This window comes from Carlito syrichta, unplaced genomic scaffold (assembly GCF_000164805.1).
Source record: "Carlito syrichta isolate Samal-C Ts95f unplaced genomic scaffold, Tarsius_syrichta-2.0.1 Scaffold309739, whole genome shotgun sequence".
NCBI classification, from domain to species: domain Eukaryota; kingdom Metazoa; phylum Chordata; class Mammalia; order Primates; family Tarsiidae; genus Carlito; species Carlito syrichta.
This window is the reverse complement of record NW_007253835.1, coordinates 87,480-100,128: the sequence shown is the minus strand read 5'-3', so window position 1 is coordinate 100,128 and position 12,649 is coordinate 87,480. Positions and strand designations below refer to the sequence as shown.

The window sequence follows — 12,649 nt, the reverse complement described above, 5'->3', positions numbered from 1 at the left end:
GTCTCACTCTGTCACCCAGACTGGAGTGCAGTGGCCACTCCCGGCCACGGCAGCCTCTACCTGCAGGGCTCCTGCGATCTTGCCGCCTCAGCCTTCCGAGTAGCCGGAATTACAGGCATGTGCTACCACACCCGGCTGATTTTTTGATTTATTGTAGAGATGAGGTCTCGCTGCCCAGGCGGGTCCTGAACCCGCGGACTCAGGCAGTCCACTCACCTCAGCCTCCCAAAGGCTCGGGATTACAGGCTGAGCAACTGAGCCCGGCTAAAAATTTTTTTTTATAGCGTAATTTAAGAAGTGCCATCTTCATGATATTGAGCCCTTTCAACCTTGAACGTTATGTAACATCCTGCCATTTGTTCAGTGTTTTCTTCTGTCTTTCACAAGTGTACTTGCTTCATAAAGATCCTGCTTATCCTTTTACTTTACAGTTGTGCGCTGTTTTGGTCCACAATGGACCACATATGCAATGGTGGTCCCATAATATAATGGAGCTGAAAAGTTCCTATTGCCTAATGATATTGTAACTACCATCATGTCTTAGCACAGTGCTGCCATGTTTAGTTATGCTTAGATGCAGGAATACTTATTGTGTTACAATTGCCTATTGTATTCAGTACTGTAACATGCTGTGCAGGTTTATAGCCTAGGAGCAATAGTGTACCATATAGCTTAGGTGGGTAGTAGGCTATACATATAATCTCATACTCTGATGTTTGCATGACAAAATCTCCTAATGACACATTTTTCAGAACACATGCCTATCATTAAGCTACATGTGATCGTATTCTTAGATTGCTATTGTTAAATTGCTCTTATAAATTGATTAATTTATTTTATTTATTTATTTGAGTCAGAGTCTCACTGTCACCCGGGCTGGAGTGCAGTGGCAAGCTCACAGCCACTGCTGCCTCCACCTGCTGGGCTCAGGCAATCCTTCTGCCTCAGCCTTCCAAGTAGCTGGAACTACAGGTGCATGCTACCACGCCCGGCTAATTTTTTGATTTATTGTAGAGATGAGGTCTCGCCAACTCGCCTAGACTGGTCTTGAACCCTGGGCTCAGGCAATTTTCTCTCCTCCGCCTCCCAAAGTGCTGGAATTACAGGCTTGAGCCTCCACACCCAACCAATTAATATTTTTATTTTATTTTTATTTATTTATTTTTAGCTGGAGTCTCACTCTGTCAGTCATGCTGGAGGGCAGTGGGACGCTCTTGGCTACCACACCCTGCACCTGCTGGGCTCCGGTGATTCTTCTGCCTCAGCCTTCCAAGTAGCTGGAACTACAAGCACATGCCACCATGCCCAGCTAATTTTTTTTTTCTTTTTTTGTTTATTGTAGAGGTGAGGTCTTGCCAAGTTGCCCAGGCTGGTCTCAAACCCATGGGCTTAGCAATCCACTCACCTCGGCCTCCCAGTGCTGGGATTATAGGAGTTAGCCACTGTGTCTGGCCAAATTTTTTAAATACATTTACTAATCAATTGCCTGGTATATGGGGAATGCTATTGATCTAATTTTCTTGATCTTGTTTCCAGCAATCTTGCTAAACTGTAAGTTTGTGGGTTCTCTTGAGTTTTCCATGAAAATAAGTAAGGAGCCGGGCTCGGTGGCTCAGCCTGTAATCCCGCGCTTTTGGGAGGCTGAGGTGAGGGGATTGCCTGAGCCCGCGGGTTCGAGACCCGCCTGGGCAGCGAGACCTCATCTCTACAATAAATCAAAAAATCAGCCGGGCGTGGTAGCGCGCGCCCGTAATTCCGGCTACTCGGAAGGCTGAGGTGGAAGGATCGCCGGAGCCCAGCAGGTCGAGGCTGCAGTGACCCGGAACAGCCACTGCACTCCAGTCTGGGCGACAGAGTGAGACTTCAACTCAAAAAAAAAAAAAAGAAAGAAAGAAAGAAAGAAAATAAGGGCAGCGTTATCTCTTCCGTGAGCATGGTGGCTCACGTCTGTAATCCTAGCATTTTGGGAGGTGGAGGCAAGAGAATTGCCTGAGCCCACAGGTTTGAGACCAACCTGGGCAACTTGACGAGACCTCATCTCTGAAATAAATCAAAAGATTAGTCGAACATGGTGGTGCATGCCTATGGGTCCAGTTACTTGAAAGGCTGAGACAGAGGGATCAGCTAAGCCCAGCAATTGAAAGCTGCAGTGGCCATGAACGTGCCACTGCACTCCAATTTAGGCAACAGAGTGAGACTGACTCAATAAGAAAAAAAAAGGAAAAATTAATTTTCATACACTTATTTTATATCATCTTGGAGTGGAATTCTGTATTTCTTTGCATTTCATATTTTGAGACTGTTTTTGGGTACATGTGTGTTCTTCTATGATACATTATTCCTTTTTATGTCTATTTTTCCTTTTTTCTTAATTTTAGTTGGTTTTTCTTTTGTTAGCACTTGCTTGCTATATCCTTTTTTTGAGTCGGAGTCTCACTTTGTTGCCCAGGCTAGAGTGCAGTGGCACACTCATGGCCACCACCGCCTTGATCTGCTGGGCTCAGGAGATTCTTCCACCTAAGCCTTCCAAGTAGGTGGAACTACAGACATGCGCTACCAAGCCCAGCTAATTTTTTTATATATTGTGGAGATGAGGTCTCACCAAATTGCCCAGGTTGCTCTCAATCTGCTGAGCTCAGGCAATTCTTTCACCTTGGCCTCCCTAAGTGCTAGGATTCCGGGCTTGAGCCACCGTGCCCTGCGATATATGCTTTCTACCTTTTTTAATTTTTTTTATTTTTAAAGAAAAGTTTATTTAAAAGGAAATTGGAGAGAGAAAGAAAAGAGAGAGTGAAAATTCACCTCCCAAGGTGGGGGAGGGGTTAAAGCCAGGAAGCATGGGGACAGCCATAGCTTAAAGAGCACATGGCCACACCAGAGTCTAGCAAGGCAATGGCCCTGCTTTCTACCTTTTTAACTTCAGTCTCTTTCTTTGTGTATAATACTAGATCTGAATATGTCATGAACAACCAACAGCTATTGCTTTATTTTAATCTAACAAATTGGTCTTGTAACATGTCAGTTTCTTTTATAATTTTTCTTAGCTGAAGCACTGAGGTGGCTCTGTTTTCTCATTTTGCTTAGGCATTTTCCCCATGCCCCCTAGTAGGAACCAAATTCCTGATCATCGCTGCCTGCTTAGCCCAAAGGCTTGTAGGCTCAAGAGTTCAGCCTTGCATGCTACTCTTCTATAATGTTTCTGGACTTGACAGATTTTTCTCCTTTTGTATTTTATTCACTATCATGACATATTTACAAAGTATGTTTATCATGGCATGAACTTACTATGCAATCTTGATGGGATGTCGGGCGTGGTGGCTCACGCCTGTAATCCTAGCACTTTGGGAAGTGGAGGCAAGATTTCCCGAGCCCAGAAGTTTGAGACCAGCCTGGACAACTTGGCAAGGCCTCGTCTCTACAATAAATCAAAAAGTTAGCTGGGCATAGTGGCACATGTCTATAGTTCTAGCTACTTAGAAGGCTGAGGTGGAAGTATTGTCTGAGCCAAGCAAGTAAAGGCTGCAGTGCCCATGAGCATGCCATTGCACTACAGCCTGGGCAACAGAGTGAGACTCCAACTTTAAAAAATATATAAAGGCATCTATAGTTCTAGCTACTTCGAAGACTGAGGTGGAAGGATCACCTGAGCCCAGCAAGTTGAGGCTGTGGTGGCTGTGAGCGTGCCACCACACTCCAGCCTGGGCGACAAGAGTGAGACTCCAACTCAAAAAAAAATAAATTAAAAAAGCTGGGCATGGTGTCTCAAACCTGTAATTCTGTCACTTTGGGAGGCAGAGGCGTGAGGATTGCATGAGTCCAGGGTTCAAGACCAGCATGGGCAACTTGATGAGACCTCTCTACAATAAACCAAAAAGTTAGCCAGGTGTGGTGGTACATGCCTGTAGTTCCAGCTACTTGGAAGACTGAAGTAGAAGGATCATCTGAGCCCAGCAGGTCAAGGTTGCGGTGGCCATGCACATGCCAGTGCACTCCAGCCTGGGCTGGACTCCAACTAAAAAAGAAAACATAGTCTTGATGGGATACCTTCTGTAGCCTTCCTAATCCCCATTTGTTGCTGGGTTTCCCCTCCAGTTCTTTAGTACAGGAGCAGATGCTAAGGAAGAAGGCTGAGTTAGAATCAGCACGGTGCCGACTTCAACTTCAGGTCATCACTGTTGAGTGCACTAAGCTTCAGTGTCGTGTTCAGGTAAGTTTGTCCTTTCTAACTCCTACTTTTACTGAAGAGAAATGTAAATATTACTTAGGCTTCTCTTGGATACAAATAGGATTTGCAATTGTTTAGGAAATTAGCATAACTGTTTTATTTCTAGTTAGGGCATTTGTCCAAAACTCACATATTTTGTGATGAAATCTGTAATCTGAATTTTAGAAAAAATTAATCTGCCAGCTTGGAATTCTGAACTTGCTGAAGTCATTTTACCTCCTTGAATCCACCAATAAAATGAGGGTTTTAGTCAGGCGTGGTAGCTCACACCTGTAATCCCTGCCCTTTGGGAGACTGAGATGAGAGGATTGCCTGAGCCTGTGGGTTCAAGACTAGCCTGGGCAACTTGGCGAAACCTCATCTCCACAATAAATCAAAAAATTAGACTGAACTCGGTGGCTCGGCCTGTAATCCCAGCATTTTGGGAGGCCGAGGCGAGTGGATTGCATGAGACCGCAGGTTTGAGACCAGCCCTGGCAACTTGCTGAGACCTTGTCTCTACAATAAATAAAAAATTAGCCGGGCATGGTAGCATGCACCTGTAGTTCTGGCTACTTGGAAGCCTGAGCCCAACAGGTCAAGGCTGCAGTGGCCAGGAGCATGCCACTGCCCTCCAGCCTGGGCAACAGAGTGGCACTCCAACTCAAAAAAAAAAAAATTTGAAGGCTTTAGATAAAATGACTATTAGACTTTCAGCCAATTTTGTAACTCTGGGCTCTCCTTGTTTGAGTTGCTTGTGAAATACTGTAAAAACCCAGCAGTTCTCTAGGTTTCATGTTAACATAATGGATAGAAAATTTTCTTGTATTAGAATTGTGTTTGAAGGGACTACTGGCTCATGCCTGTAATCACAGCACTTTGGGAGGCTGAGGTGGGAGGATTACTTAAGGCCAGGAGTTCAAGACAAGCCTGGCCAACACAGCAAGACCCTATCGCTACCAAAAAATAAAAAGTAAGAAGGGCATATCAAGTGAAAAAGTTTTACATTTATAAATTTTTTTTCATTTTAGGACTTACAGAAACTTTTGCAGCATCACGGTCAGAGTTTGCAGCAATCCAGGGGCTCCCAAGCACATTTCCTGAACTGTTCACCTTCCAGCCAGGGCCAGCACAAGTACCTCTTCCAGAAGACCTTCACAATATCTCAGACAGGAAACTGCCGAATCATGGCATACTGTGATGCTCTGAGCTGCCTGGTGGTGTCACAACCTTCCCCTCAGGCCTCCTTCCTTCCAGGTAAACAGTCCAGAACCTCAGCTTTTGTGTTCACTATTGAACTTCATTTATCTCATTCCTCTCCTTTTTGAAGAAATCAGGACTCAGTAGTAGGTAAACACTGAAGCTAGCCCACCAAATCACCCTTTGCTATCAGTTCCCTGTTAATGCTTGTACTTCAAGGCGCCGCAAAGATGTCTTTACTGTCTGTTGACTTCATTCTGTAAATTTGTTCAAGAGGGTAGAAATACTGATGACTATGGTAAAACAGGAGATGATGAGGTACTTGAAAGTGCAAGTGACCAGTATAGTACAAGATGAAAAACATCACTCCCTATGTGTTCTATTCAACTTACAGATTTATTTTAGACTGGAAATGTTTAACACAGCATTTTCCTAAGAGCTAATTCAAGGTGAAATGAAATTTAATATTTTTAATTTTATTTTTAATATTTTAATTATATATAATATATAAATATATAATGTTTAGATATATTTTAAGAATTTTTTTTTTTTGGTAGTACTCAAATTGACAAATTCCAAATATGAGAATTTAGGGAACACATTGATTATTTTTACTAATACTATGTTAATTTTCTGTTGACGTTCTGTACTTTTTTAGATTAGAAAATACTGTTTATTTCAGCATTTTGTACTTTTTAACTTTAATTTTAGGTTGTCTTAATGTTGAAACCAAATCTCTTCATATGCCCAATTAAATCGCGTTTTGGGGCTGGGCTCGGTGGCTCAGCCTCTAATCCCATGCTTTGGGAAGCTGAGGTGAGTGGATTGCCTGAGCCCGCAGGTTCGAGACCTACCTGGGCAACTTGGCGAGACCTCATCTCTACAATAAGTCAAAAATTAGCCGGGCGTGGTAGCGCACACCTGTAGTTCTAGCTACTTGGAAGGCTGAGGCAGAAGGATTGCCGGAGCCCAGCAGGTCGAGGCTGCAGTGGCCGGGAGCGGCCACTGCACTCCAGTCTGGGCGACAGAGTGAGACTCCAACTCAAAACAAATAAACAAACAAAAAATAAATCGTGGTTTGTTTGTTTAATTAAAGAGATGCAGTCTCACCATGTTGCCCAGGCTGGTCTCAAACTCCTGGACTCAACCAGTCTACTTGCCTTGGTCTTCCAAAGTGCTGGGATTACGCATGAGCCACTGTGCCTAGCCTTCAATTAAATCATTTTTAAATTTTGCAAAAATAATTTTTTTTTTTAGTTGGAGTCTCACTCTATTGCCTAGACTGCAGTGCAGTTGCATAACCATGGCTATCACAGCCTCACCCTTCTGGGCTCAGGCTATCTTTCTACCTCAGCCTTCTAAGTAGCTGGAACTACTGCAGGCATGCGCTACCATGCCAGGCTATTTTTTTGATTGATTGCTTGATTGTCTTGCCAAGTTGCCCAGACTGGTTTTGAATCCCTAGGCTCAGACAGTTCTCTCGCCTCTGCCTCCCAAAGTTGTTGGGATTACAGGCATGAACAAATGTGCCCAGCAATGCAAGGGTTTTTTTTCTTTTGTTTACTGTCTTCAGCATAGAATTTCTGCCAACTGTGTGATCCCTTTGCTTCAGCCTGGTTTCTTTTTCCTCCATTTAGAACTCCCATTCAAATGCTTCAAAACTATGTCCCCTAAACTTGGATATATGGAGGGTTAGAAGTGGAATCTCAGCCGGGCTCAGTGGCTCAGCCTGTAATCCCGTGCTTTTGGGAGGCTGAGGTGAGTGAATTGCCTCTGCCCGGGGATTCGAGACCTGCCTGGGCAACTTGGCGAGACCTCATCTCTACAATAAATCAAAAATTAGCCGGGCGTGGTAGCATGTACCTGTAGTTACAGCTACTTGGAAGGCTGAGGCGGAAGAATCGCTGGAGCCCAGCAGGTCGAGGCTGCGGTGGCCAGGAGTGGCCACTGCACTCCAGTCTGGACAACAGAGTGAGACTCCACCTCAAAAAAAAAAAAAAAAGTGGAATCTCTAGGTTATCATGTATTTCTGTATTCACTGATACTAGCTATGAATTGAGATGCTGTCAGGAGCTTCCTCCAATTGAGTCAAAATGAAAGGATTGTTTATATGTTCCTATATCCCATGTTTTTGCTTGTTTGGTTGGTTGATTGGTTTTGTTTTTTGGAGTTGGAGTCTCATTCTGTCTCCCAGACTGGAGTGCAGTAGCATGCTTATGGCTACCACAGCCTCGACCTGCTGGGCTCAGGTAATCCTTCCACCTCAGCCTTCCAAGTAGCTGGAACCACAGACTCATGCCACCATGCCCTGCTAATTTTTTGATTTCTTGTAGAGAGGAGGTCTTGCCAAGTTGTTCAAGCTGGTCTTGAACCTCTTGGCTCAGGCAATCCTCTCACCTCCACCTCCCAACGTGCTGGGATTGCAGACGTTAGCCACCCCATCTGGTTCCCTTTTTTTAAAAAGTGTCTATTCCCAGCCGGACATGGTGGCTAACACCTGTAATCCCAGCACTTTGGGAGACAGAAACGAGAAGATTGCCTGAGCCCACGGGCTCGAGACCATCCTGGGCAACTTGGCGAGATCTTGTCTCAAAATAAATCAAAAAATTAGCAGGGTGTAAGCATACCAGTGCACTTCAGCATGGGCAACGGAGAGACTCAATTGTAGTGATGGTTCCAGGGTTCATCAAATTGTGTATATTAAATAGGTAGTTTACTGTGTGTCAGTTATACTTCAGTAAAGTTATAATATGTGTATACGCACACACACACACACACACACACACACAGAGAGAATAAGAATATTACACCTGCCGTGTTGCCCATCAAAAGATTTTTTAAAATGTGGTACATATACATGATGAAATATTACGCAGCCATAAAGAAAGACAAAATTATGACCTTTTGCAGCAACTTGGATGGACTTAGAGTCTATAATACTGAGTGATCTATCACAGAAATAAAAAACTGAGTCTCACTCCTAAGTGGACCTTGAACAATTATCATAATACCATAAGAAAGGGATTTGCATTAGTGGGAAACTGCCAAGGTGGGGGGAGGCACTCCTCATCAACAAGGGTACCTGCATAATGACCATATGTATACCTAACCTTGAATTGCATTCCACATCTTAAAATAAAATAAAGAAGAATTAAAAGTTAGAAAAAAGATTTTTCCACCTGAATCACAGACACTCTACATGCAAAAGGGACAGTGAACAAAAAATAAAGAAGATAGCAATTTTTATGTCAGCTGGATAAGCTATGTCACATCTTTCTAAAACGAAATGAGATAGATGACATTTCAAGTACCCAATCAATGCATGACATTGCTAGAGTGGAAAAACAAACTTGTCCTTTTAAAATTATCTGCTACTCTATTCTCTTATTAGCACATGATAATAGGTTTATTTTTATCAAGTATCTATTATTGAGTTTAAATATATAAAAAGAATTTGTAAAATCCTAGAATCAAGGTAGATAGCCTTCAGCTTCTCCAAGGAATGAAGTAGGAGAAAGTTTATTACATTTTCTTCTGAAGAATTAGGCAAGCCAGAGAGTCAAAAAGAGAAACTATATACTTCAAATCAGCAAGGGACCATAAATACATGCCTAGTTAATCAAGGGAAACAAGGACTATGAAGCAGAGCTAGATGTGCAGGAGAATAGTCCCTTTTTTTTTTTTTTTTTTTTTTTTGAGTAGGAGTTTCACTCTGCTGTCCACGTTGGAGTGCAGTGGCATAATCACAGCCACTGCAGCCTTGACCTGCTGGGCTCAGGTGATCCCTTCTGCCTCAGTTTTCCAAGTAGCTAGAACCACTGGCGTGTGTCACTACACCCAGCTGTTTTTTTTTTTTATTTATTGTAGAGACAAAGTCTCACTATGTTGTGCAGGCTGGTCTAGAACCCCTGAACTCAGGCAGTCTTCTCGCCTTTGCCTCCCAAGGTGCTGGGAGAACAAGCATGAGCCACAACGCCCAGCTCCGAAGGCTTTCTTATGGACTGTCACAGTTCTTTCTACCTGTCTCTCCCTCCTTTTCCTACCCCAAGGTAACCACTGCTTTTTGTCACCATAGGTTTGTTTGCATTTTCTAGAATTTTATATAAATAGAATCATACAATATTACTCTTACTTGCCTGACTTCCTTCTCTTAGAATTATTTAAGGTAGTATATACAATGGATTTATTTATCTATTTTCCTGTTGATGGACATTTGGAATGGATTGTAATATTTTATTTTTATTTATTTATTTATTTATCTTTTTCTTTTTTTCCGAGTTGGAGTCTCACTCTGTCACCCAGACTGGAGTACAGTGGCATACTCCCAGCCACCGCAGCCTCGACCTGCTGGGTTCCGGCGATCCTTCCACCTCAGCCTTCCAAATAACTGGAACTACAGGCACATGCTACCACGCCTGTCTAATTTTTTGATTTATTGTAGAGATGAGGTCTCACCAAGTTGCCCAGACAGGTCTCGAACCCGCGGGCTCAGGCAGTCCTCTCACCTCAGCCTCCCAAAGTGCGAGATTACAGGCTGAGCCACCAAGCCCGACCTTTATTTATTTTTATTTTGAGAAAGCAGGATTTATTAAGAATACAGAAAAGCTCCCACAGTGGGAGTGTACCCAAAGGGGTTGCCCGGATTATAATATTTTAAATAAACTCTGGGGAATTTTTATTTTCTTTGTTTGGCCACCTGTTCCCCCAAGGACTTACATGCAAATAGAGGTGGACAGAGGAGCTACTTGAAAAGGTAGTTTGCCCTAAATTGGTTTTCAGTGATCTGTTTCATATTCTTATTTTTGACAGGCTTTGGTGTTAAGATGTTGAGTACTGCCAACATGAAAAGCAGTCAGTATATCCCAATGCATGGCAAACAGATCCGCGGATTGGCTTTCAGCAGATGGTCCAAAGGCTTATTGCTCTCTGCTTCCCTAGATAGCACTATTAAACTGACCAGGTAAGTGATTGGGGAAGGAAGTGGAGACTGAGCTGATTGTGATGAATGGCACAGAATTATTATCAGTGTTATGGTGGCATTAGCTGTTGATTTTTGGGTTTGTTTTTGTTTTTTCAATCTGAAGCATTGTCTTTGTAGAGCCCTTTAAAATGTGTCTCTTCAGCAGGGTGCAGTGACTCACACCTGTAATCCCAGCACTTTGATAGGCTGAGGCAAGAGGACTGCCTGAGCTCAGGGGTTCGAGACCTGCCTGAACTCAGGAGTTTGAGACCAGCCCTGAGCATCATGGCAAGATCTTGTCTCTACAATAAATCAAAAAATCAGCTGAGTATGGTGGCACACAACTGTAGTTCCAGCTACTTGGAAGACTGAGGTGGAAGGATCATCTGAGCCCTGCAGGTCCAGGCTGCGATGGCCATGAGCGTGCCACTGCACTCCAGCCTAGGCAACAGAGTGAGACTGACTCAGACAAAATAAAAATTTTAAAAAGAAAAAAAGCCAGGCTCGATGGCTCAGCCTGTAATCCCATGCTTTGGGAGCCTGAGGTGAGTGGATTGCCTAAGCCTGTGGGTTCAAGACCCGCCTAGGCAACTTGGCGAGACCTCATCTCTACAATAAATAAAAAAAAATCAGCCAGGCATGGTAGCGTGTGCCTGTAATGCCGGCTAATCAGAAGGCTGAGGCGGAAGGATCGCTGGAGCCCAGCAGATAGAGGCTGCGGTGGCGGGGAGCGGCCACTGCACTCCAGTCTGGGCAACAGAGTGAGACTCCAACTCAAAAAAAAAAAAAGTAAAATGTATCACTTCTATAAGTACGCACAGCATGTTATAAAACTATTTGTGTCATGTCTCAGCGTTTCTTTAAAAGTGTATATGTGTCTGTGTGTGTGTTTTGTTCTTTGAGTTAGAGTCTCGATCGCCCAAACTGTAGTGCAGTAGTACCCTCATAGCCCCCACAGCCTCGAGCTTCTGTGCTCAGGCTATCCTTCTGTCCCAGCCTTCCAAATAGCTGGAACTAGAGACATGCACCACCATACCTGGCTAATTGTTTTGATTTATTGTAGAGATGAGGTCTCGCCAAGTTGTCCAGGCTGGTCTCAAACCCCTGGGCTCAGACAGTCCTGTCCCTCCACCTCCCAAAGTCTGGGATTATAGACATGAGCCACCACACCTGGCAAAAGTGTGTTTGTTACAAAATATGTATTAAACCATGCAAGTGAGAGTAAAACTTTAGAGATGGTGGAGTGACAATATCCAGGGAGCCATGGTACCTCATATTATGGAGTTTATTTACCATATCAGCCTGGGACTGTGTTAGTTAATGGCATTTTATCTCACATGTTCTGTGAGTATTGTGAATTAGATATGTTACTATCTTTTAGAAAGTAGTCTGAGCAGGCCAGGCACAGTCGTTTATACCTATAATCACAGATCTTCGGGAGGCTGAGGCAGGAGGATCGCTTGAGCCTAAGAGTTTGAGACCAGTCTGGGCAACATAGTGAGACTTACTTGTTCTACAAAAAATTAAAAATTAACTGGGTGTGGTGGCACATGCATATAGTCCCAGCTACTCAGGAGGCTGAGGCAGAAGGTCAAGGCTGTGGTGAGCTATGAGCCATGCCACTGCACTCCAGCCTGGGAAACACAGTGAGACTCTAACTCAAACAAAAAAAGTAGTAGTTCTGATCAGATGAGTGATACTTGGTTTTCTGTTTAATTTCTGCAGCTAAATCCTAATAGCACTGTAAGGACTGATAAACCTTTTGACTTTTCTTTTTTTTTTTTTGAGTTGGAGTCTCACTCTGTCACCCAAACTGGAGTGCAGTGCCATGCTCCTGGTCACTGCAGCCTAGACCTGCTGGGCTCCGGAGATCCTTCCACCACAGCCTTCCAAATAGCTGGAACTACAGGCGCGCGCTACCACACCCATTGTATAAATCAGCCAGTTTGATTTATTGTAGATGAGGTCTCACCAAGTTGCCCAGCCAGGTCTCAAACCTGTGGGCTCAGGCAATCCACTCACCTCAGCCTCCCTAGGCGCGGGATTACAGGCTGAGCCACTGAGCCCAGCAATCTTTTGACCTTTCAAGAATATGTCAGCTTAATTTTGTCCGGAAACTCAGTGTGACATTATGTTTTATATGTGTATGTCGTGTGTGTGTGTGTATGTGTGTATAAAGTATTGTTTTTAATATAGGGGGAGAAATGTAAATACCAAATTATTAATTGCTACCTTTGAATGTTTTAATTATAATTTATTTTTTCCTTTTTTTTTTTTTTTTTTTG

At 43.5% G+C, this 12,649-nt stretch overlaps 1 protein-coding gene across 1 annotated transcript in view; it reads left to right on the top strand.

Moving 5' to 3' along the window:
* Positions 1-12,649, top strand: part of RFWD3 (ring finger and WD repeat domain 3) — a 46,886-nt gene that overhangs the window by 23,067 nt on the left and 11,170 nt on the right. Inside the window, exons 8-10 of the mRNA XM_008067728.2 lie at positions 4,093-4,207; positions 5,236-5,461; positions 10,214-10,364. Of these exons, the coding sequence (XP_008065919.1) occupies positions 4,093-4,207; positions 5,236-5,461; positions 10,214-10,364 (492 nt within the window). The remainder of the gene's footprint in view (positions 1-4,092; positions 4,208-5,235; positions 5,462-10,213; positions 10,365-12,649) is intronic.